At 42.3% G+C, this 27156-nt stretch overlaps 1 protein-coding gene across 4 annotated transcripts in view; it reads right to left on the minus strand.

Annotated features, from left to right (window-relative positions):
• Positions 1 to 27156, minus strand: part of cep85l (centrosomal protein 85, like) — a 348511-nt gene that overhangs the window by 35121 nt on the left and 286234 nt on the right. For 3 of the 4 annotated variants that reach the window (XM_063033776.1, XM_063033783.1, XM_063033758.1), the window contains 3 exons: positions 16649 to 16757; positions 11338 to 11526; positions 9558 to 9710 (listed from right to left, as the gene is read on the minus strand). In XM_063033776.1, coding sequence (XP_062889846.1) covers positions 9558 to 9710; positions 11338 to 11526; positions 16649 to 16757 — 451 coding nt within the window. The remainder of the gene's footprint in view (positions 1 to 9557; positions 9711 to 11337; positions 11527 to 16648; positions 16758 to 27156) is intronic. The other variant, XM_063033765.1, reaches the window with a different exon arrangement.

Here is a 27156-nt window from a genome sequence, read left to right on the forward strand (position 1 = left end):
ATGTGAGAAGAGGTAAAAGGTCTAAGTGGGGAATAGAAGAAGATGAGAGGGAGAGAAAATGCTTTTTTCAAATTATCGAAAGGAGAAATTGATATTCATGCCATCAGGTTGGAGGACACCCAGACAGGATACAAGGTGTTGCTCCTCCACCCTGCGCATGGCCTCATCTTGGCACAAAAGGAGATCATGGACCAACATGTCAGAATGGGAATTAAAATGCTTGGCCAATGCGAAGTTCCAATTTAATTCAAATATTTTCATAATTTCAAATGCCACTTATATGGTTGTGATAGAAATAATGCAAAATCACAAATGACATTTATTTTCATTTAATGAAAATCTGTGCAATTCTTTCCTGTGAAATTACTCTTAATTTTTGAACTTTCATTATTAAAATGCTCTCTAAAATTCTGTTTGACTTAATTTGAAATAGTGTGGACAGTATGCCAAAATTGAGAACCATTTCCAGCAATTGAAGAATATATCAGTAGATGAGGCTACAAAAGTAATTAGAGAACAAAGCTCTGTACATGGATGCACTTAACATTTAAAACACAGCAGACGTACTGAGAGTTAACTAATGAGGTTAAGCAGAGACATAGCTGCTGATGTACATCAAACGCATCTGAATACTGAAGGGCCCATGGCACTTAGATCAGGAAAAGATGGAGGAGAGAGTCTGTCTATTAATTGTGACTCTAACACCACAGAGAGATATGACCCAGGAAGTTCAGGAAGCTACTTTGGTAGAGATGAAAAATAATGAAAGCACGAAGACACTTGTGAAGGCCCCCAAAACAGAAAGCATATGATGTCTGTCTGTCTGGGTACCATATCCGATGTGGACTTTGGTGACCATGGTTTTCCATATAGATCTATCCTTCGGTTTTTGGATGACTTCCATTTCCTCGATGTGTAGCTACCTGGCTATGCTTTTGATGTACATAAGCTGAGGTCTTCCTCTAGGTTTACTCCCATCAATCTTTCCAGAGAGTATGAGTTTTTCTAGTTCATCTTTCCACATGATGTGTCCTAGGAATCTGAGTTGTCTTTCTCTTATTGTTGGTATGAGTGATCGAACTGCTTGGGCTCTTCTGAGAAATTCTTCATTTGATGTGTGTGTGGTCCATGATATTTTTGACATTCTCCTGTAGAACCATAATTCAGCTGCTTCTAGTCTCTTTTCCATTGCTGGAGAAATGGTACAGCATTCACTTCCATAAGTCAGGATAGAATAAATGTAGCACTGCAGTATTCTGTTTTTAGTGTACCTGCTCATCTTTCTGTCTGTTAATATGGTCTTCATTTTTTGGAAAGCTTCTTTCGCCATTGCTATTCTGTATTTGATATCTGTGTCACACCTGCCATTACTTGTTATTAGGCTGCCAAGATATCTGAATTTGTTGACTTGTTTGATGTTTGTATTTCTGATCTTGATCACACATTGTGGGATGTTTGTCTTTCTGGAGATGACCATGCTTTCTGTCTTCTTGGTGTTGAGTGAGAGGCCTCTGCGATTACTTTCTGCTGCCACTAAAGTCAATAGTTCTTGAAGTTTTGTTTCTGAGTCAGCTATTAGTACGATGACCTCAGCACATCTGATGTTATTTATATTATGGCCTCCAATTGTGAATCCTTTGATGCCTTTGATATTTCTCAAGATATTTTCACTATACACTCAAAGCTTTCACTAAAGCTTTTGACACTGTCAGATAGCAAAATCTTCTGGAAGTGCTTCAAGATCTTGACATAGATGGGAAAGATATACATTTCTTAAGAAACTTATACTGGGACCAGACATCATCCATCAGAATAGAAGGAGAAGTGAGTGAGTATGTGAATATCATGAGAGGAGTCAGGTAAGATTGTGTCTTTTCACCAGACTTATTCAACCTGTATAGTGAAAATATCTTGAGAAGTATCAAAGCATATGATAGGACAAAGAATAACAATGGAAATTTACACTTGAAATAAAAACAGAAAATGTTAGAAATAGAAGTTGATAAAGAAACATCAACAGAAAATGTTAATTGTTCCCATAAGGCCATAAGACACAAGATAGAACTAGGCCACTCGGCCCATTAAGTCTCTTGGCCATTCTATCATGGCTGACTTATTATCCCTCTCAACTCCATTCTTCTGTGTTCTCATATACCCAATGACTTGGTCTCCACAACCCTCTATGGTAATGAAGTCCACAGATCCACAGAGGACTGGGTTGAGACAACAGAGACTTTTGGAGAAGAGGAGTTTGGTGGGTAATACCGTTCCGGCTGACCGGAAGTGCACTGAGAGTGGTAAGCGTAAAGGAATTGGGTGCTTACTGTTCTGGCTAACAACGGATGGTGCAATCCGGGGCATATTACGATTAGGAACGTGTTTGCAGACTGGATATTGAACTTTTTACTGTTGGACTTGGGCTACATTCCACCATAATACAACACTTGGCAGCATGGGAGGTCGTTCCTGCCTGTGGCCATCGAACATGCAGCTCCTCCCGTGGAGGGTCAGACAACCTGAGCCAATAGACTGGTCCTGGACTTATTTCCATCTGGCATAGTTTGCATTTTGTTGTTTGATTGTTTGTGGTTTTTGTATTACTATATTTACGCTCTATTCTTGGTTGGTGCGGCTGTAACAAAACCAAATTTCCCTCGGGATTAATAAAGGATATCTATCTATCTATCTATCTAGTTCTGCTAAAGAAATTCTGCTTCATCTCGGTTCTAGAGGGATGTCCTTGTATTCTCAGGCTGTGCCTTCTGCAGCTATAGGAAACATCCTCTCCACGTCCACTCTATCCTTTCAATATTCAATAGGCTTTAATGAGTTTACCTTCTCTTCCAAACTCCAGCGAGTTCAGGCTGATGCCTTCTTGTCCTAGATTCCCCCACCAGGGGAAGCATCCTTTCCACATCTACTCAGTCTAGGCCTTTCAACATTCAAATGGTTTCAATGAGATCCCCCCTTATCCTTCTAAATTCCAGAGAGTATAGGCGCAAAGCTATCAAACGTTCCTCATATGATAACCATTTCATTTCCAGAATCATCCTTGTGAACCTCCTCTGAACCCTCTCCAAAGCCAACACAACTTTTCTTAGATGAGGAGCCCAGAACTGTTCACAATACTCACGATGAGGCCTCGCCAGTTCCTTATAAAGCCTCAGCATTACATCCTTGCTCTTGTATTCAAGACCTCTAGAAATGACTGTTGACATTGCATTTGCCTCCCTCACACTGACTCTAGCCTTCAGGGTGTACTGCACAAGGATTTCCAAGTCCCTTTGCATCTCAGATTTTTGGATTTTCTCCCTGTTTAGAAAATAGTCTGCACATTTACCTCTTCCTCAAAAGTACATGACCATGCATTTTCCAACACTGTATTTCATTTGCCACTTTCTTGCCCATTCTCCCAATTTATCGCACTCCAGTCAGCTTGAAACAGTATGGTCATTCTCCTCTGATCTCATTCATTAACAAGGCATTTTTGTGCACAGAACTGCTGCCTACTGGATGTTATCTTGTTTTTCACACTATTCTCTGTAAACTCTGGAGAATGTTGTGCATGAAAATCCCAGGAGATTAGCAGTTTCTGAGATTCTCAAACCAACATGTCTGAGACCTACAATCATTCCATGATCAAGGTCACTGAGTACGCATTCCTTACTCAATCCGATGTTTGGCCGGAACTCTTGAACAGATCAGCATGCGTTTGTGTATTGAGTTGTTGCCGCATGACTGGCTGGTTAGATATTTGTATAAACAAGCCAGTGAACAGGTGTACCTAATAAAGAGGTCACTAAGTGTAGGCATTTGCAAATATCTTTCTGTATACCTACATCTATCAGATATAAAACTAGATTATTTGTTCTATAAGGATCAAAGCAAGGATCATAAAGGCCAAAATTGTGACTGTTAGAACTACTTTGATGGGAAGGGAGTTATTCCAGTTCAAAGTAAATTTACTATCAAAGTACACGTCACCATGCACAACCCTGAGATTCATTTTCTTGTCAGCAAAGTCAATAAATCTTTAACAGAATAATAATGATAACAGAGTCAATGAAAGACAGCACCAGCCTGGGCATTCGACCAGTGTGCAGAAGACAACAAACTGTGCAAATACAAAAAGAAAGAAATAATAATTTTAAAAAAGCAAAAAAAAATATTGAGAACACGTGATGAAGAGTCCTTATGTGGGTCTCTAGTAGGTGGGAACACTTCAGTGATGGGGCAAGTGAAGTTGTTAGTTACTGCCTGTTATACTGCTGGCATTTAGTTCAGCAATGAATGTCCTCCATCTCTGTCTGTCCTTGGTCATCTTCTCTATTGTGCCACAGGTGTGATTCAGGGTCTTCATTTCTCCCTCTGTAGTACAGCACCAAGTTTTCTTTGATCTCCTATGTTTTCTCCACCCTTCTGGTGTCCAATGATGGAGTTGGCCTCTCTTCTTATCACATGCCCAATCCATCTCCAATGTTTTCTCAAGATGATTGTGGCCATATCCTCTTGGAGACACTAAAGGACTAGGGTGGGGTTAGAGATCTTTCTTGGGCAGAAAATATGGAGGAACTTCACTTAGGGGAAGTTGAGTGAAGTAGATTTAAGATTCCAAGGAGGAGGAGAAGATGGCGGCGCGATGCAGCACGCAGCAGCTGCTCCGGTGAATGATGTCCATTATTTGTCAAGTAGGGTGCCGTGCACAATCCTGATTTGATGGAGACAGACGTGAGAGTACGAAGGAACACTTAGAGAAACTTCTGAAATGCCTTCTTCATTGCCGCTGCTACTGTGTGATCCAGAATCTCCGGAGAAGAAGGCCCTGAGTCCTTGGCTTTGCTTGTTGCTTGGCAGCCGGAGCGGGGTTGAAGCGCTCGGCAAAGATGGTGCTTGGTGCTTGGTGCTCAGTGTCGGAGGATCAAAGTTTTCAGACGGACTTAGAGTCGGCTGTGGTCGGGTGCTTCCAATGCATCGGCAGTTGTCGGCTCCTGGAGGTTTATAGCAGGGAGAGTTTTTCCCTTTTGCCACCTGCTATCAGGACTATCGGGAGTCGATAGGTACTTTGAGACTTTTTTTTATCGTGCTCATAGACTGCTCTTGATCAAATTATGGTATTGCTTTGCACTGCTGTAACTATATGTTATAATTACGTGGTCTTGTCAGTGCTTGTCTTTGGTTTGTCCTTTTTTTTGTGATATCACTCTGGAGGAACATTGTATCATTTCTTGATGCGTGCATTTCTAAATGACAATAAACAAGGACTGAGTGTCCTCATAATCTAATCTAATCTAAATTGGAGAAAGGCCAATTTTGATGGTATCAAAAAGGATCTATCCATAATATCCTTTGGTCTTAACAGTCACATACTATACTTAGAGATACTGATTGCAACATTTCAACAGTAAACATGACTAACTCAGGCACAAGTTAGTCAAATGACAAGTCCCCCTAGAGACCATCCTTATATACCCTCTCGAGTGAGCAGGACATGAGGCTTAATGCTCGATCTTGATCTATTGGATCTAAATTGCCTATTCCTGATTTGTTAGTTTGAATTAATCTTATTCTGATTGGTCGATTTTTGTGGCCAAACCCTCTTTAGGAAGGATCCCATTCAGAAAGGATTTGTCAAGTGTGAAGTGGGACAGGCTGTTTTCTGGTGAAGGTGTATTTTGTAAGTGAGAGGCCTTCAAAAGTGGCGTTTTGAGAGAACAAAGCTTGTATATGCCTGTCAGAATAAAAAGTTTGTCATAGGTAATCCATTTGTGAAGTCAAAAGAGAGGGAGAGATCTTAAACTGATTTTTTTTTTGCATCTGTATTTACTCAGGAGATGGACATAGAGTCAATCAAAGTGAGGCAAAGCAGTATCCAGTTCATGGACGCAAAATAGATTACGGAAGAGGAGTTGTTTACTGTCCTGAGGCAAAATAGAGTGGATAAATCCCTAGGTCCTGACAAGTTGTTCCCTTAGACCCTGCGGGAGGCAAGTGCAAAAATTGCCGGAACCCTAGCAGACATATTTAAATTATCCTTAGTGACAGGTAAGGTGCCAGAGGATTTTGGAGGATAGCTAATGTTATTCCACTGTTTAACAAAGGCTCTAAACATAAAATAGGAAACTATAGGAAGCTGCCAGGAAAGCGGTGAAGGCAAGGCAGTGGATGCTGTCTACATGGACTTTAGCAAGCTAATTGACAAGGTCCTGCATGGGAGATTTTTCAAAAAGGTTTAATCCCTTGGCATTCAAGATGGGGTACTAAATTTGATTAGACATTGGTTTTGTGGGATAAGTCAGAAAGTGGTAGTAGATAGTTGGTTATCTGACTGGAGGCCTATGACTAGTGGTATTCCACAGGGATTGGTGCTGGGTCCATCGTTGTTTGTCATATATATCAGTTACCTGGATGATAATGTGATTAACTGAACCAGCAAATTTGATTGGGTCATAGTGGACAGCAAGGAAGACTATCAGAGCTTGCAGTGAGATCTGGGCCAGCTGGAAAAAATGGGCTGAAAAATGGCAGATGAAATTTAATGCAGACAAGTGGGAGATGTTGCACTTTGGCAGGACCAACCAGGGTAGGTCTTACACAGTGGACAATAGGTCACTGAGGAATGTGGTAGGACAAAGGGATCTGGGAATACAGATCCATAATTCATTGAAAGTGGTATCACAGGTAGATAGGATCATAAAGAAAGCTTTTTGGCACATTGGCCTTCATAAATCAAAGTATTTTTGGCACAAGAGGTGCAATGTTATGTTGAATTTGTGTAAGACATTGTTGAGGCCTAACTTAGGGTATTGTGTGCAGTTTTAATCACCTACTTGCAGGAAAATGTAAATGAGATTGAAAGAGTACAGTTAAAATGCACAAGGATGTTGCCAGGTCTGGAGGACCTGAGTTATAAGGAAAGATTGAATAGGTTAGGACTTAGAAGGTTCAGAGGAGATTTGATAGAGGTGTACAAGACACTGGTTGACTCTGTGGTTAACACAGGTTGACTCTGTGGTTAAGAAGGCATACAGTGTATTAGCCTTCATCAATCATGGAATTGAGTTTAGGAGCCGAGAGGTAATGTTGCAGCTATATAGGACCCTGGTCAGACCCCACTTGGAGTACTGTGCTCAGTTCTGGTCACCTCACTAGAGGAAGGATGTGGAAGCCATAGGGTGCAGAGGAGATTTACAAGGATGTTGTCAGGATTGGGGAGCATGCCTTATGAGAATAGGTTGAGTGAACTCGGCCTTTTCTGCTTGGAGTGCAGAGGATGAGAGGTAACCTGTTAGAGGTGTATAATATGATGAGAGACATTGAAGTCAGAGGCTTTTTCCCAGGACAGAAATGGCTATCACGAGAAGGCACAGTTTTAAGGTGCTTGGAAGCAGGTACAGAGGAGATGTCAGGGGTAAGTTTTTTATGCAGAGTGGTGAGTGTGTGGAATGGGCTGCTGGTGACAGTGGTGGAGGTGGATACACCAGGGTCTTTTAAGAGTCTCCTGGATAGGTACATGGAGCTTAGAAAAATAGAGGGCTATGGCTAACCTTAGGTAATTTCTAAGGTAAGGACATGTTAAGCACAGCTTTGTGGGCCGAAGGGCCTGTATTGTGCTGTAGGTTTTCTATGTTTCCAAAACTATGAGGGATATAGATAAGGCATATGCAAGCAGGCTTTTTTTTTTACTGAGGCTGGGTGGGATAGCAACTAGAGGTCATAGGTTAAAGGGGAAAGGTAAAAAGTTTAAAGGGAATGAGGGGAAACTTTTTTTACTCAGAGTGTTGTGAGAGTGTGGAATGAGCTGCCAGCTTAATGATGGGCTCCATTTTAATGTTTAAGAGAAGTTTGGATAGGTACAAAGCTGGTAGGGATATGGAGGGCTGTGGTTCCGGTGCAGGTTGATGGGAATAGGCAGTTTAGATGGGCTGGGAGGCTTGCTTCTGTGTTCTATTTTTATATGATTCTATGATTCTACCAACAAATACTGTGAATAATTTACTAGTTACTAGCTAAATCATTCACTTTTTCTCTGAGATCGCTGTTGGCAGAACTTTTTCAACATTGGAGCCGCAATATATCAGAAAATCTTAAAAATAATATACAATACAGTAATAGTGAAAGTTCTGTAAACACTGAATCATTTTGAGAACTTTTGTGGAGACAGAAACAAGTTAGCATGCCTAGCTGTAATAAGGGCTGATTTTCTATGGTGCGAAAGGCAATGGGCATGGGAAAAAATACTTTAGCATAGTTTTAGCTATCTTTTCCAGCAGATTCCCAGTCAGTGGGTGGGGAGATGGGGTGGTGGGGGTAGAGTGTGGAGTTGTTTTTGGGTCAGTGATAGGGGGGATGGGAGCTGGTGGATAGGGGAGGCGAGTAGTATAGGTTGCTGGTCATGAGGCTGGAGGTGACCGCTGTGGGAAGATAATTATCCTGGAAGAAGCATAAAGCAAGTCCTGGGGTTTTCAGGAGTGTGACATGACAGCAATCCTGGGAGGTCTTGGGGAGCTTAGAAAGACAACTCCTGTGATGGGAGAAAATGGATCTGTAAGCAGATCAGTATTGGACATGGACAGAGGGGAGCATCTTGACCAGATCTGAGAAGGCGTGTCTCGTTTGTGCTGCAATCTCCTTTAGTTCCATTAAGAGTTCTTGCTTGTTATTCCGCTGCTAGGTTTCCCTTTGCTCCACCTTTATTAAATGAGAGGAGGCAGCATAGATAACAGTGTAGCTGGTCAAACCACTTCACAGGATCAATGGCCAGAGCTTAATCCAGTGTTGCCTACACTTAGTGGCTATTTAATTAAGTACAACTGTATACCTGCTCATTAATGCAAATATCTGATCAGCCAATCATGTGGCTGCAAAGCATGCAGACATTGTCAAGAGGTTCAGTTGTTGTTCAGACAAAACATCAGAATGAGGAAGAAATGTGGTGTAAGTGACTTTGACTGTTGGTGCCAGATGGGGTGGTTTGAGTATCACAGTAACTGCTAATTTCCTGGGATTTTTATGCACATCAGTCCCTAGAGTTTATGGGGAATGGTGAATAAATTAAAAAAAGTCCAGTGAGTGTCAGTTTTGTGGGCAAAAATGTCTTGTTAATGAGAGAGGTCAGAGGAGAATGGCTTGACTGGTTCAAGCTGGCAGGAAGGTGGAAGGAAATCAAACAGGTATGAATTACAGCAGTGATGTGCAGATGAGCATCTCTGAATGTGTATCGAAACTGGAAGTGATGGGCTACAGCAGCAGAAGACCACGAACGTACACTCAGAGGCCACTTTATTCGATACAGGAGGTGCTGACTATCGTGCCACTGAGTGTATATGGTAGGGTAGGCCAATGCACAGGATAGGAACATGCTGTAGGCCATTGTAGACCCAGCCAATACAAGATTTTCCAACAGCAAACATGTTAATTGCTCCTCCCGGTTGGAAGGAAATATTCAACATCCAAGAAACTGTTTAATGTTGCATTTGCCATCAGCTTGTTCACTTGTGTTTAATAATGTTTGACCAAATTCTGAAAAACTGCTAGGAATGATGTCAAGTTCTAATTACCTGTTGGCTCTGACTCTGAAAGTCGTCCAGGGTGGGCAGGTCTGCAAGATATTTCTCCAAAGTTTCTATTCTCTGCTGCCGTTCATGACTTTGCTCAGATTCCTTTTGCATCTTCTTTTTCAGGCTGCTGATATACTTCTCACGTGCCTTCATCTGAAACATTATAAATAATGATTAATGAGAAGCCAGTCTTTTTTCAGAAATACTTGGACCGGAGGTAGCAGAGCAGTCACCACAATGCTATTACAGCTCAAGGCATTCAGAGCTTGGAGTTCCATAGCCAGGCCATTCTGTAAGGAGTCTGTATGTCCTCCCCGTGGAATACTCGGGTTTTCCCAGGTGCTCCGGTTTCCTCCCACAGTGCAAAGGTGTACTGGGTAGGTTAAATGTTCATTGTAATTTGTCCTGTGAATCGGTTAGGGTTAATCAGGGTTATCAGGAGTTGCTGAAGCTGCATGGCTGGAAGGACCAGCAGGACCCACTGAACTCTGTCAGTAAATAAGTAAGTAAAATAAATAATGGCCTTCAGCTACTTTAGCCATTGGTATGCACGACCTGGAGAGTGGACGGGAGGAGAAGTGAGCATTAATTCCAACTGTGCTCACATTCTGAACACCAAAGAACTACAATAGTTATGAGCAAGTTTACCAACTTAAACAGTTTATTCTGGGTTAACTGTTCCGATTGCCTGTGGGGAGAGTATTGCAGAACCCTGGGCGTGTTCGATGACAGAGGAGCATTTGGATAGGTAAGATAACGAACGACACCGCACTGGGTTGGGATGATCTGAGCTGAACTGAATATGCCTGGACTCTTTCGAAGACTTTGTGGCTTGGTGTTTTATGTTTTGTGTCTTGCGTGTTTTATTTTGCCATTGTTGTGCAATTTGTTCTTTGTGCGTTGGGGACTCGATCTTTCTTTGAACAGGATCCATGGTGTTCTTTGTTTCGTGGCTGCCTGTGGGAAGGTGAATCTCGGGGTTGTATACTGCATATATAATTTGATAATAAATGTACTTTGAATCTTTGAACATAGAGGGTGGGACTGACATAAGGGGCTGAACAGAGGAAATTTGGACTAGTAGGGTGGTCAGGGACTGGTTGGGCCGAGGGCTCTTATCCATTCTGTGTTGGTCTGGACTGTAAATCAATGCCTCAGGAAAAAGCCTCCACTGGCACAAGAACACAGAAGGCACCAGAGGTCAGGATTCACCCAGGGCTGCTGGAATGGTGAGGGAGTGGGTCTGCCTGCTCTGTCACCCAGCTGCGCTACCCTGCACCTCCGTTTGAACTTCCATACAGGTGGAGCAGGACAAGTGCTATGCAAAATCATGGCCATGAAATTCTTGTATGCCTACACAATCACCCTGCTGTAATCTGTCTCCATGGCCAGCCCATAATCTATGCTCCCGTAAAAGTTGAAAATTTTCCTCCTTTATCTCTATCTTTCTCCAGTTCACATGACAATCTTCACCTCATTCCTATGCGTCCCTCTGGGTGAAAATGCTGCTCTTAAAAACATTGATCCAATGCACAATTTTACAATGTTGCCAATATGGAGCTTCAACGATTCTCTCTGAAATCCAGCCACAAAACACCTTACTATTAATAATCATTAAGAATATAATTATATTTCAAGGAAAAAAAGTCCTGAAATCATAAATGAATATATTTGGCACCCCGTTTTAAATTTACTAAAACCTCAGAAGAATATTAAAGCTTATTTGCACTATCTACTATTCTTGTTATTAGTTCTATAAATCATCAGTTAGACTCTTTACCTTCTCTTCAATTCTCTTTGTATCTTCCATGTATTTTTGTGCACTTTTCTTGAGACTTTCTTTGAGACGTACAATTTCAAGTTCAGCTGCCGACAGTCTTTGCTGTAAATCCTTTTTTCCACAGTCAACCACGTTGGGCATTTCCGTAAGCTGTGAATGTCTCACATTCTCACAAGGAGACTGAAGCTGCTAAAGAAAAATATTGCAATGTTTATAGGAAATGCAGGTTTTGGTATATCGATTATTTCATTACATAGAACATAACATACCATCTCGTTGAAGATGCAAGTCTCGACACCTTACACATTTAATTTTAACGGAAAAAAGGGGTACAATTTTAGCGTAGACTAACTTGTGTGTATTTCTCTGGAGATATTCGTTCAGACATCCACCATACAGGACGGCTCGGTAGTGTAGTGGAACACAGCAGGTCAGGCAGCATCTATAGGAAGAGGTACAGTTGATGTTTCGGGCCGAGACCCTTTGTCAGGACTTGTCCTGACGAAGGGTCATGGCCTGAAACGTCGACTGCACTTCTTCCTATAGATGCTGTCTGACCTGCTGTGTTCCACCAGCATTTTGTGTGTATTGCTTGAATTTCCAGCATCTGCAGATTTCCTCGTGTTTTCGGTAGTGTAGTGGTTAGCACAATCTCTTTACAACGCCAGTGATTACCGATCGGGATTTGATTTCTTCCGCCATCTTTAACGAGTTTATACAACTTCCCTATGACCGCATAGTTATCTTCAAGTGCTTCAGTTCCCTCCCATACGCCAAGGGCGTATGATTAAGGTTAGTGAGTTGTGGGCATGTTACTTTGGTGCCGGAAGCCCAGCGACACTTACATTCCACCCCAGCACAATCCCTGGACTGTGTTGGTCATTAACGCAAAATAACACAGTCACTGTATGTTTTGATGTACATGTGATGAAAAAGCTAATCTTTACAATCTTACAGTTCCGTTGTAGCCAAACTTTGCTGTCAACCTTTTGGATGCTCCCTTGATTTGCTCTTCAAACCTATTCTATTGAGAGGCCTATGCAAAAAACTGACACCATGGAAGGCTATAGAAAAGGTCAAAGTAACTTTTACTCTCATAATAACACTGATGCCCTGAGAGGATCCACTTCATGGCCGCTGAGGTGCTTTTAAAGTGCAGCCATAATTATAATTAATGGATGTGGCTGAAGATCAGTGCTCAGAAAGTCAAAGCTGTGATTCTTTTTGTTATCATTTGTTTTAAGCAGAACCATAGCATTCTGCAACTTCTCATGAAAAGGTGATATCTCCCCCTGCGTGCATTTGCTATACGCAGTTCCATCTCTCATGCTGCATCTCCATCTGGCGTGGGAGTAGCTGAGCATGGGACCAGAATTCTGTACAAAGGACTGTGAGAACAGCTGAGGGGGTCAGAGGGGTCTCCTTACCATCCATTTAGGTCATTTATCAGGAGTGCTGCATATGTGAGGCCCTTAATATCCATGCAGCATTTTCTTTGACTTTGTAGCATCATGCAGGAGACTAAAATAAATAAAGGCATCCATTAGTCTTGAGAGACCATGGATCTGCGCCTGGAAAGTCTTCACTCTTGTCGTCCAAGGGAAGGCCATTAGGACCCATTCAGCTTGGCACCAGTGTCGTCGCAGAGCAATGTGTGATTAAGTGCCTTGCTCAAGGACACAACACGTTGCCTCGGCTGGGGCTCAAACTCACGACCTTCAGGTCGCTAGTCCAATGCCTTAACCACTTGGCCACGTGCCCACACAGGAGACTATGATGCATAAGAACAAGAACGGTCAGGATGAATCTGTTCTACGAGTCTGTGGTGGCCAGTGCTATCATGTTTGCTGTTGTGTGCTGGGGCAGCAGGCTGAGAGTAGCAGACACCAACAAAATCAACAAACACATTCGTAAGGCCAGTGATGTTGTGGGGATGGAACTGGACTCTCTGACAGTGGTGTCTGAAAAGAGGATGCTGTCCAAGTTGCATGCCATCTTGGACAATGTCTCCCACCACTACATATTGTACTGGGTGGGCACAGGAGTACATTCAGCCAGAGACTCATTCCACTGAGATGCAACACAGAGCGTCATAGGAAGTCATTCCTGCCTGTGGCCATCAAACTTTACAACTCCTCCCTTGGAGGGTCAGACACCCTGAGCCAATAGGCTGGTCCTGGACTTAGTTCATAATTTACTGGCATAATTTACATACTACTATTTAACTATTTATGGTTTTATTACTATTTATTATTTATGGTGCAACTGTAACGAAAACCAATTTCCCCCGGGATCAATAAAGTATGATTATGACTATGAGAAACAGTTTCTTCCCTCAGACCATTAGACTTCTGAATTCCCTACTGCATCACATTCGAAGTGCCCCTGGGTTAATCTGTTCTGTACCTTACAATATAAATTAATTTGTGTCCTGCCGAAGGGTTTTGGCCCGAAACGTCAACTGTACTTTTTTCCATATGCTGTCTAGCCCACTGAGTTCCTCCAGCATTTTGTGTGTGTTGCTTTAATTTATGCACTTTGTTAATTTATGTGGAATTCATCTGTAGGTTTCATTCTCACTTAGCTAAGTTGCTGTGTGTTAAATGTACTATTGTGGTTTACACCCCCGTCCAGAGAAATGTGGTCTTGTTTGACAGTATACATATATATAGTTAAATAACAACAAACTTGACTTGACGACTTGATTTGACTTGATCACCACTCAAGCCTCTGTAATGGAGTTTGAACATACAATCTTCTTTCTGAGAGGAAAGTTTGCTACTGCTCAGGCAAGGCTGAAAAGCTGGATGACTGATAATAAATGAATTGGTCCTCAAGAAAATAAAGCAATCTGATAGAAAATAGATGAGATTGATAGATAAATGAGTAAAGGTGTAATTAATCACGAATAGGTTATTATACAAGTAACATCCATGGGTTCAAGCTGTATCTTGAGAAGGTGCCTGATTGGAGATCTCTGACAAAGATTATTTTTAATAGCATGGCAAAGAATCAGGGTCAAGGGAACTCCTGTTTCTAGGATCCTCTAGGCTATCTTACATGTTATAAATAGGCTTGTAAGGGCAAGATAGCTCTCAAGAATATTGTTAAACAAATACAGAAATATTCAGCTCAGAAACATGAGAGATTCTGCAACAGCTGGAAATCCATTGTAACATGCACAAAATGCTGGAGGAATTCAGCAGGTCAGGCGACATCTATAGAAATGAATAAACAGTCGACGTTTCATGCTGAGACCCTTCTTTGGGACTGGAAAGAAAGGGGGAAGATGCCAGCATAAAAAGGTGGGGGGAGGGGAAAGAGGATAGCTGGAAGGTGATAGGTGGAGCCAGGTGGGTGGAAAAGGTAAAGGGCTGGGGAAGGAGGAATTTGATAGGAGAGGAGAGTGGACCATGGGAGAAAGAGAAGGAGGAGGGGCACCAGGGGGAGGTGATGGGCAGGTGAGAAGAGGAGGTCAGAGTGGGGAATAGAATAAGAGGGAAGGGGGAGGGGAGAAATACTCGAAGACAAAATAGATGTTCGTGCCATCAGGCTGGAGGGTATCTAAACAGAATATGAGGTATTGCTCCTCCAACCTTGACTCATCGTGGCAAGAGAGGGGGGCCATGGACTGACATGTTGGAGCAGGAATGGGGAAAGATATTAAAATGATTAGCCACCAGAAAATTCCGCTTCTGGCCGATGGACAGAGTTGCTTGACAAAGTGGTCCCCCAATTTACAATAGATCAGGTCTCAGAAATGTAGAGGGAAGCTACATCAGGAGCACCAGAAAGGTGACCCTAACAGATTCGCAGGTGAAGTGTTGCCTCATCTGGAAGGACTGCTTAGGGTCCTGAATGGAGGTGAGAGAGGAGGTGAGTGGGCAGGTGGAGAAATATTCAGCTCAGCCTATATGTGTGTAGAGAGCAACAGCATTAACATTTCAAGCCAATGATCTCGTATGATCACAAAGCAGAAATGTCACTTTGAATATACGCACTATATATGCTTAAAAGAAATGGTTGGATTTTATATCCTCTTCTGACTGTAATCAAAATACAACATAACTGCTATACTTCCCATTCCCATTCCAACATGTCAGTCCATTCCTCTTCTGCCGCGATGAGGCCACACTCAGGTTGGAGGAACTGCACCTTATATTTCGTCTGGCTAGCCTCCAACCTGATAACATGAACATTGACTTCTCAAACTCTGGTAATTGCATCCCCCCCCCGCCCCACCTTCACCATTCCCCATTCCTGTTTCCCTCTCTCACCTTTTACTTTGCCCGTCCATCACCGCTCCCTCCCCCACCCCCGCCACTTAGGTGCTCCTCATCCTTTCCTTTCTTCCATGATCTTCTGTCCTCTCAGATCAGATTCCCCTTCCTCCAGCCCTTTGTCTTTCTTCCCAATCAAGTTCTGATCTCCTTACTTCACCCCCTGCCCCTTTCCCGGTTTCTACTACCACCTTGTACTTCTTCCTCTCCTCCTCCCGCTTCTTACCCAGTCTTCCATTATGTTATTCCAGTCTTGATGAAGGGTTTTAGGCTGAAACACTGACAGTTTATTCATTTCCATCGATGCTGCCTGGCCTTCTGATTTCCTCCAGCATTTTGTGTGTGTGGCCTTGGATTTCCACCATCAGCAGATGTTTCCGTGTTTGTAGAACTGCTATATTGTGTGTTGTATATCGTGTACCTTGTTTATGTGGAGTGTAAGAGGTTGAAGCCCCTATCTGAATATCTGAAGGGGCTGCTCGTCTGGTTTTGGGTGCACCTCAGCCCCATGCTCCTGATGCATGGGCACCCAGAACAGAAGGGGGCAGGTCGCTCAGAGGACCAGCTGGTGGGCGTGCTCCTGGGCCTGGCCAAGATGCCCATTGACAGGTCCAGGCAGCGGACAGCAGAGTGCTCTGCCTGCCCCTCTTGCACGGATACCTTTCGTGCCCAGCCGTCCCTGGAGAAGGAGAAATCAGTCACGATGGGTACAGTGAGGGATTTCCTGGAATGGTGAGCACCCCCCCCCCCAGGTATTAACTGTTTTATAGGCAGTAATAATCATATTTTAATTTGAATTTGTTCACAATCTTGTAAATAGTTGATGTTTATATTTTGTGAATTTTTGTAGTTTTGTACATTAAAAAATTGTTCATTGAGCATATACTACTACAAATTCAATTCCATTCTGTGTCCTTCATGCACACAGGACGTGCTTCAACTTCTACCCAGAGTTATGTAGAAATGCATATAAAGGGCAATACATTGATTCTGTGCAATACATTGTACAGCACCATGGTATTCAGAATTACCTGTGTTTTCAGTAAGAGTACAGGGTCGACATGCTCCAAGAATGCCTTTTGTGCTTGTAATTCATTTTCTTGTATTTTTCGCTGAAGCTGGAAGATTTGCTGCTCCTGGCTAAAATAAAAAGAGTCAATCAGTTTCTTTTCGTATTAAGTTTACTCATGGGCCTCCAAACAAACCATATTTGTCTTTTTCTGTCATTATTTCTCTCAAGTACATAAATTTCTCTGGATCTTCTTCTGTGCTGCTTCATAAATCCAGATTATTTATAGGCAAGGCAACCTATGTAAACAGCATAACATTTAGCCATGTCATCTCAGTTTCTAATAACAGGCAAAACCAATTCCAGTACTTTTACTGGAACTATAATGAAGGCAAAAGTAAAGCAAAAAAATAACTATCAGAATCCAAAGCTACTGCACTGTGCCTCTTCTGATATATGGGCACCCAGAACGGAAGGGTGCGCGTCGTCCGGAGGATCAACTGGTGGGCTTGCTCCTGGGCTTAACTAAGATGGTCATTATTGGGTCCAGATGATGAAAGATGAAAGATGGACAAAATAAACTGTTTGATCAATTGACACACATCAAAGTTGCTGGTGAACGCAGCAGGCCAAGCAGCATCTATAGGAAGAGGCGCAGTCGACGTTTCAGGCCGAGACTTCCTATAGATGCTGCTTGGCCTGCTGCGTTCACCAGCAACTTTGATGTGTGTTGCTTGAATTTCCAGCATCTGCAGAATTCCTGTTGTTTGTGTTTGATCAATTGAACTGTTTTAGGACAGCAAAAAAGCAAAACTATTTTTTTTAATACAACTCCTGGCATTTGCTTGCCAAGATTAAAAAGAAATCCAGAAACCTCAGAAGAATTTGAGATAGGCTCAAGTAATACTTAGATAATAATAAAACAAAACTTAATCTAAAACTATGTCCCACCCCCCTATCCTCACCACGTTCTACAGAGGTTGTATTGAGAGCATCCTGAGCAGCTGCATCACTGCCTGGTTCGGAAATTGCACCATCTCAGATCGCAAGACCCTGCAGCGGATAGTGAGGTCAGCTGAGAAGATCATCGGGGTCTCTCTTCCCGCCATCACAGACATTTACACCACACGCTGCAGTCGTAAAGCAAACAGCATTATGAAGGATCCCATGCACTCCTCATACAAACTGTTCTCCCTCCTGCCATCTTGCAAAAGACACTGAAGCATTCGGGCTCTCACGACCAGCCTATGTAACAGTTTCTTCCCCCAAGCCATCAGACTCCTCAATACCCAGAGCCTGGACTGACACCAATCTACTGCCCTCTACTGTCCCTACTGTCTTGTTTATTATTTATTGTAATGCCTGCACTGTTTTGTGCACTTTATGCAGTCCTGGGTAGGTCTGTAGTCTAGTGTAGTTTTTGTGTTGTTTTACGTAGTTCAGTGTAGTTTTTGTATTGTTTCATGTAGCACCATGGTCCTGAAAAACGTTATCTCGTTTTTACTGTGTACTGCACCAGCAGTTATGGTCAAAATGACAATAAAAAGTGACTTGACTTGACTTGATGTATACTGGCCTGCAGATTCCCAAAAAACTTGTCTTGCATACTGCTTATGCAGATCAAATAATATACAGTGCATTGAACTAGACAAGTTAAAACAATAACAATGCAGAATGAAGTGTAAAAGCTATTGAAAGAGTGCAGTGTAGGCAAACAATAGAGCGCTAGATCATTATGAGGTAGATTGTGAGGTCAAGAGTCCGTCTTATCATACGAGATGTCCATTGAGGAGTCTGACTGATAAGTGGGATAGAAGTTGTACTTGAGACTGGCGGTACACGCTTTCATGCTTTTGTATCTTCTGCTCAATGGGAGAGGGAAGAAGAGATGGTGTCCAGGGTGGGCAAGGGCTTTGATTATGTTGGCTGCATTACTGAGGCAGGGAGAATTATAGACAGAGTCCAAAGAGGGAAAGCTGGTTCCTGTGATGTATAGAACTGTGTCCACAACTCTCTGCAGTTTCTTGTGATCACAGGAAGATCAGTTGCCATACCAAGCCAATATGCATCCAGACAGATGTGTTTCCATGGCACATCAATAGGAATTGGTAAGGATCAACAGGGACATGCCAAGTTTCTTTAGCTTCCTGAGGAAGTAGAGGTGTTGGTGAGCTTTCGTGTCCGCGTTGGATCAGAACAGGCTTTTGGTGATGTTCATAGCTAAGTACATGAAGCTCTCAACACCATGGAGTCAGACACGAGCGAGTGCACCACCCACCTTTCTGAAGTCAATAACCAGCTCTTGTGTTTTGTTGACTGAGGCAAATGTTGCTATGATACCATGTCACAAAGCACTCTATCTCCTTCCTGTACTCCAACTCATTGAAGTGCGGCTCACTGCAGTGAAGTTAAAGCTGAATCTAGTCATACAGTTATGAGTTACAGGAAGAAAAGTGGGATCTTATATCCATATTTTCAGAGAATTGCTATAATATTTACAGGGATATAAAAATCGGTATGAAATATGTGGAAATCAAAATAAGCAATTCTAAACAAAGGAAACACTGAGGAAATATTAACAGATCACATCTTTCATTGCTTCTTTTTCATAATAAAATTATGAAATTAATGTCTAAAGTGAATGTTACAAGCGTTTAAAAAAATTGCAATTATTTAAACATTGCTCTACCGTCAGCCAGTAGTGTACTGGCATTGGATTGGACTTTGACGCAGATAGTCCCGAGTTTGAATCTGACCGAGTCCCAACATGGGCAGTACCTACTTTCGTATCTTGCCACAGAACCCCTATGGCCCACTTCACCATCCATTGGGTTGCTATGACTTGGCGATGATTTGGTGGCACTCAATACCAGCCTCTTTAATATAACATTCTGTCCCCAAAAAATTATCTAAAATGCAATTTAGATCTTGGTAATATTAAATAAGTGTGGGCACGTGGCCAAGTGGTTAAGGCATTCGACTAGCGACCTAAAGGTCGTGAGTTCGAGCCCCAGCCAAGGCAGCGTGTTGTGTCCTTGAGCAAGGCACTTAACCACACATTGCTCTGCGACGACACCAGTGCCAAGCTGTATGGGTCCTAATGCCCTTCCCTTGGACAACATTGGTGTCGTGGAGAGGGGAGACTTGCAGCATGGGCAACTGCCGGTCTTCCATACAACCTTGCCCAGACCTGCACCCTGGAAAGTGAGGAAGACAAGTGCGATGTTAGCATTCACTTCAAGAGGATTAGAATATAAAAGCAAGGATGTAGTGTTGAGGTTTTATAAGGCACTGGAGAGGCCTCATGTGGAGTACTGTAAGCAGTCTTGGGCCCCTTATCTAAGAAAGAATGTGCTGAGATTGGAGAGGGTTCAGAGGAGGTTCATGAAAATTATACTAAGATTGAAAGGCTTATCATACGAGGAGCTTTTGATGGCCCTGTACTCACTGAAATTCAGAAGAATGAAGGGGGGGACCTCATTGAAACCTATTGAATGTTGAAAGGCCTCAATGGAGTAGGCGTGAAGATAGTGTTTCCTATGGTAGGGGAGCCTAGAACCAGAGGACCTCAGAATAGAGGGATATCCATTTAGAACGGAGATGAGGAGGAATTTCTTTAGCCAGGGAGTGGTGAATCTGTGGAATTCATTGTTACAGGCAACAAGGCCAAGTATATTTAAGGCAGAGGAAGATAGATCGTTGATTAGTCAGGGCATGAGGGAATACAGGGAGAAGGCACGAGTTTGAGGCTGAGAGGGAAATGGATCAGCCATGATGAAATGGCAGAGCAGACTCAATGGGCCAAATGGCCTGACTCTGCTCCCATATCTTATGGTCTTATGACCCACCACTTCCACAGCAGCTTATTCCACACTTGCACCACTCTCTGAGGGAAGAAACTCCCCCCTCAGATTCCCTTTCAATATTTCATATTTCACCCTAAACCTATGATCCCTTGTCCTATTCTCACCCAGACTGAGCAGAAAAGGCCTGCATATGCATTTATCCTTTCTATATCCCTTATTATTTAAGATATCCCTTTATTCTCTGGTGCTCCAGAGAATAAAGTCCTAACTTTTTCAACCTTTCCTCAAAGCTCAGGTCCTCAAATCCCAGAAACATCTATGTAAATTTCTTTTGCATATGTTCAGGCTTATTCATCTACTTACTGTAAGAAGCTGACCAGAGCAGCACACTATACTCATGTAGCCTCACCAATATCTTGTTCATATGACAATAAGCTCAACTTTGACTCTTCAAAGCTGCTATAACATACTTACTTATCCCATAATAAATGGTTCAAATGTTTTATGTAACCGGTTACACATTTAACTTAAATAGCTGCCTCCACAATATCTGGTAAAATAAAGGTTTGCCCAAGTAACCCAAATACCAGGTTGATATGTCACCAACCATATCTAGAAATGCCATTATTTTCAAACAACATATTGACGCAGTCACAAAGGAGGCACGACGGGGGCTATACTTCATTGGGAGTTTGAGGAGATTTGATGTGTCACCAAAGACATTTGCAAATTTCTACAGATGCTCCATGGCGAGCACTCGACAGGACGTGTCACTGTCCGGTATGGGGAGGGGGTGGCACCTCTGCACAGGATTGAAATAAGCTGCAGAAGTTGTTAACTCAGTCAGCTCCATCGTGGCCACTAACATCCAAGACATCTTCAAGGAGCGATGCCTCAAATTGGCGGCGTCCATCATTAAGGACCCCATCGCCCAGGTCATGCCCTCTTCTCATTGCTACCATCAAGGAGGAGGTACAAGAGCCTGATGGCACACACTCAATGTTTCAGGAGTTCTTCTCCTCTGCCATCAGATTTCTGAATGAACTCATGAACAATACCTCACTACTTTTTTTCTATTTTTGCACAACTTATTTAAGTTAACTTTTTAAATATATATATATATTTATTTATTTATTTACTGTAATTTACAGCCTTTATTATCCGTGCAGTGTACTGCTGCCGCATGACAACAAATTTCATGAGGTATGCCAGTGATATTAAATCTGATTCTGATCCTGAAGCAAAACTTCAAGGTTTTCCATAAAACATCTACCACTTCTTGTCGAGGTTTACTTTGAAACATCAATAGTGTCATTTTTTTTATTTAGTAGTCAATGATTGATAGATTAGAGATCCAGTATGACATCACAATCACTGTAGTAGGCAAAGCCATTACATAGACTTGGTTAACTTTATGGATTAGTTCATTGGACTCTGCTGAGAGAATTTTCTTCTACTATTTTGAATAACCGTCACTTAAGTTGTGACAAAATAATTATATTTGTTGCTCCAGCACTTCAACGGATTGGAAAAGTTAGTGCTCAACACGAATTTAATTTCTTCAGACTAAAGTTGATGCAGTTCAAATACAATTTATTTATTTATTGAGATACAGTGCGGAATAGGCCCTTCTTGCCATCTGAGTTGTGCTGCCCAACAATCCCCAATTTAACACTAGCCTAACCATGGGACAATTTACAATGACTAATTACTCTACCAACAGGTAGAGTGATGGAAGGAAATCGGAGCACCCAGAGGAAACCCACACAGTCACGGGGAGAATGTCCAAACTCCTTACAGACGGTGATCACTGGTATGTAAAGTGTTATACTAACCACTATGCTAATCTGTGGCCCCAAGGTAAGATACAAGATAAGATCCTCTATACTAGAAGACACAGTCACTTCGGTTGTTTGTTATTTGTTGAGGATCTGAGCTCCATATCCTTACAAATGCTCTAATATATATTAATTATCCAGAAAAGTCAAATATGATTTTCAGAAGCCAGCCAGATAGTCATAGATAATATAATAACCATGCTGTTCATGAGTAATTATGTGTCAAAAACTACCAGCCCTTTGAAGGAAAAGAGGGCTGATAATTCGATATATTGTAGAAGTTATGTCAATATCAATTAGCCAGAAAGGATTTTTTACAGTTCTAGCTGTACAATAGGAAATTTTACCTCACCAACAATGATATTAAGTCTTTTACTTACTCTGGATTATCAGTCAAATCTTAGCTGCCATTTCCGTTCAGTTAAATACTGAGAAAGCTTAGTCTATCATTAACAATCTGGGTTGGCACTATCATGTAATGGTTAAAAACCACCAATTTCTACAGATGTAACATGGAGAGCGTTCTGAGCAGTATTATCTGCAGCTTAATGTGAAAAAGGCTAAGGAGCTGGTGGTAGACCTGAGGAGAGCTAAGGTACCGGTGACCCCTGTTTCCATCCAGGGGGTCAGTGTGGACATGGTGGAAGATTACAAATACCTGGGGATACGAATTGACAATAAGCTCTACTGGTCAAAGACGCTGAGGCTGTCTACAAGAAGGGTCAGAGCCGTCTCTATTTCCTGAGGAGATTGAGGTCCTTTAACATCTGCCAGACGATGTTGAGGATGTTCTACGAGTCTGTGGCGGCCAGTGCTATCATGTTTGCTGTTGTATGCTGGGGCAGCAGGCTGAGGGTAACAGATACCAACAGAATCAACAAACTTATTCGTAAGGCCAGTGATGTTGTGGGGATGGAACTGGACTCTCTCTCGGTAGTGTCTGAAAACAGGATGCTGTCCAAGTTGCATGTCATCTTGGACAATGTCTCCCATCCACTACATAATGTACTGGTTGGGCACAGGAGTACATTCAGCCAGAGACTCATTCCACCGAGATGCAACACAGAGCGTCATAGGAAGTCATTCCTGTCTGTGACCATTAAACTTTACAACTCCTCCCTTGGAGGGTCAGACACCCTGAGCCAATAGGCTGGTCCCGGACTTATTTCATAATTTACTGGTATAATTTACATATTACTATTTAACTATTATGGTTCTATTACTATTTATTATTTATGGTGCAAATGTAACGAAAACCAATTTCCCCCGGGATCAATAAAGTATGACTATGACTATGACTAATTGGCTGCATCACTGTCTGGTATTGGGAGGAGGGAGTACTGCACAGGATGAAAATAGACTGCAGAGAGTTGTAAAATTAGTCGGCTCCATCATGGGCACTCGCCTCCGTAGTATCCAGGACATCTTCAAGGAGTGACACCTCAAAAAACAAGTGGCATTCTTCATTAAGGATCCCATCACCCAGGTAATTCCCTGCTCTCATTGCTACCATCAGGGAGGAGAGACGGAAGCTTGAAGACACACAATCAACAATTCGGGAACAGCTTCTTCTCCTCTGTCATCAGATGTCTGAACCCATGAACACTACCTCACTACTTTTTAATTTCTATCTTTGCACTACTTAGTTAATTTAACTATTTAACAGGTATATATTTACTGTAATTCACAATTTTTTCCTATTGTTATGTATTGCATTGTACTGCTGCTGCAAAGACAACAGATTTCACAACATGATTCTGATTCTGAATAACACGGCCAAGGTTCAATTCCCACCACTGTCTGTAAGGAGTTTGTATGCTTTCTCTGTGACTGCGTGGGTTTCCTCCAGGCGCTCTGGTTTCCTCTCTCATTCCAAAAATCTGCACAGGATAGTAAGCTATCTGGTCACATGAGTGTACAGTAACTAAATTACGGGCACACCGGGCCATTTGGGTCTATTATCGTACTGTATCTCTCAATAAAAATAAATATAAACCTCTGCTGCAAATGCAGACCAACAGTGCTCCAGTAGGTGAGAGAAGGTTAGAGGCCAAGAGAAATGAAGACAAAAATGAGAAGAAAATAAACTGATGATATAAAACTTCTATTCAGCCAATGTCTAATCCAATTTACTACCTCTACATGTATACCTAGCCACTGAATCTTTCTAACTAACCTCCCATGTGGGACCTTGTCAAAGGCCTTACTGAAGTCCATGTAGACAACATCCACTGCCTTCCCTTCAGCCACTTTCCTGGTAAACTCATCGAAAAACTCTAATAGATTGGTTAAACATGACCTACCACGCACAAAGCCATTTTGACTCTCCCTAATAAGTCCCTTGTAGATCCTACCTCTTAGTTCTCCTTCCAATAATTTACCTACTACCGACATCAAATTTACCAGCCTATAATTTCCCTGATTACTTTTGGAGCCTTTTTTAAATAATCGAACAACATGAGCTATCCTCCAATCCTCCGGCACCTCACTCGTAGATACCAACATTTTATGTATGTCTGCCAGGGACCCTGCAATTTCAACGCTAGTCTCCTTCAAGGTCGGAGGGAATACCCTGTCAGGTCCTGGGGATTTATCTACTCTGATTTGCCTCAAGATAGCAAGCACCTCCTCCTCCTCAATCTGTATAGGTTCCATGACCTCACTACTTGTTTGCCTTATTTCCATTGACTCTATGCCAGTTTGCTTTAGTAAATACAGATGCAAAAAAACCATTTAAGATCCCCCCCATTTCTTTTGGTTCCATACATAGCCGACTACTCTGATCTACAAGAGGACCAATTTTATCCCTTACTATCCTTTTGCTCTTAATATACCTGTAGAAGCTCTTTGGATTATTCTTCACCTTGACTGTCAAAGCAACCTCATGTCTTCTTTTAGCCCTCCTGATTTCTTTCTTAAGTATTTTTTTGCACTTTTGATAATCCTCAAGCACCTTATTTGCTCCCTGTTTCCTATACATGTCACACATCTCTCTCTTCTTCTTTATCAGAGTTCCAATATCCCTTGAGAAGCAAGGTTCCTTATTCTTATTCACTTTTCCATGGTGGACCCGGACCAACAAAGGCCTCATTATCATTATATATCAAAACAAAGAGCAATTTTTAGTTTCAATAGCAAGCAGTTAAATTTTCCTTCATTGGACCAAGTTCAATATTTATCCATTATGCTCTTTGAGTATAGGCTTCATGTCAATCATCCAGCTGTCAGTATTTTCAATATGAGGTTTTGGTTTCATAACAACAGAGCTGCACAAAATGGATTGCTGATATGAAATAAATATAAACCAGTGATTTATATCTCAACAAAATGGATAATTTAATGGAAAGAAAATTGTCTGATGTGATTTCTGGACTTGTACTGTTGCAGTGAAATGTGGTAGTGTTAAAGTGGCATCTGCTTACAAATTGGAAGGCAGAGTTCTGCTTGAAAAGTGTTTCAATTTCAGTGAAAATTAATTTACAAAAGAAAATGAGCACTGACTGCAAGTATAACAATTCTAACATTTTCTGTCCTCGGTCTTCCTCAGATGTAGGCCAGAGCCCTACATCCAGAGCAACACAAACAAAATACTGGAGGAACTTGGCAAGTCAGGCAGCATCTATGGAAATGAATAAACAGTCAATGTCTTGAGCCAAGATCCTTCTTCAGGACATCCAGATTTCCTCCAAATTTGAGGAAGGACATTCTTGCTATTTAGGGAGTGCAACGTAGGTTCACGAGATTAATTCCCGGGATGGCGGGACTGTCATATGTTGAAAGATTGGAGTGACTGGGGTTGTATACACTGGAATTTAGAAGGATGAGAGGGGATCTGATTGAAACATATAAGATTATTAAGTGATTGGACACACTGGAGGCAGGAAACATGTTCCCGATGTTGGGGAGTCCAGAACCAGAGGCCACAGTTTGAGAATTAGGGGTAGGCCATTTAGAACGGAGTTGATGAAAAACTTTTTCACCCAGAGAGTTGTGGATCTGTGGAATGCTCTGCCTCAGAAGGCAGTGGAGGCTGATTCTCTGGATGCTTTCAAGAAAGAGTTAGATAGAGCTCTTAAAGATAGCAGAGTCAAGGGATTATGGGGAGAAGGCAGGAACAGGGTGCTGATTGTGGATTATCAGCCAAGATCACAGTGAATGGTGGTGCAGCGTAGGTTCACGAGGTTAATTCCCGGGAAGTAGACAATAGACAATAGGTGCAGGAGTGGGCCATTCGGCCCTTTGAGCCAGCACCGCCATTCACTGTGATCATGGCTGATCATCCCCAATCAGAACCCCGTTCCTGTCTTCTCCCCATATCCCTTGACTCCGCTATCTTTAAGAGCTCTACCTAACTCTTTCTTGAAAGCATCCAGAGAATTGGCCTCCACTGCCCTCTGAGGGTGGAGTGGAGGGTCTTGCTTGGTGCGGAGGGCCAATGCACAGGATCGGTAAAAGCTGCTGAGGTTTGTGAACTCAGCCAGCTCCATCATCAGCACTAGCTGCCCCACCATCAAGGACATCTTCAATAGGCGGTACCTCAAGAGTGCGGCATCCATCATTAAGGGGCACTTACCATCCAGGACATGCCCTCTTCTCAGTATTACCATAAGGGAGGAGCCTCAACATCATCAGATTGGTGAATTGTCCACAAACCATACTATATTCACGTTTGCTGATGACAGCACTGCTGTGGACTGTATCAGAGGGGGGTGATGAATCAGTATACTGAAACAGATTGAACATTTGGCAGAGCGGTGTCGTAACAACAACCTCTCAATGCCAGCAAGACCAAGGAGATGGTGGAAGACTTCAGGAGAGGGAAAGCAAAAGTCCATGATCATCAGAGGATCAGAAGTGAGATGGTCAGTAAGTTTAAGTTCCTGGGT

Source organism: Mobula hypostoma, chromosome 2 (assembly GCF_963921235.1).
Source record: "Mobula hypostoma chromosome 2, sMobHyp1.1, whole genome shotgun sequence".
NCBI classification, from domain to species: Eukaryota; Metazoa; Chordata; class Chondrichthyes; order Myliobatiformes; family Myliobatidae; genus Mobula; species Mobula hypostoma.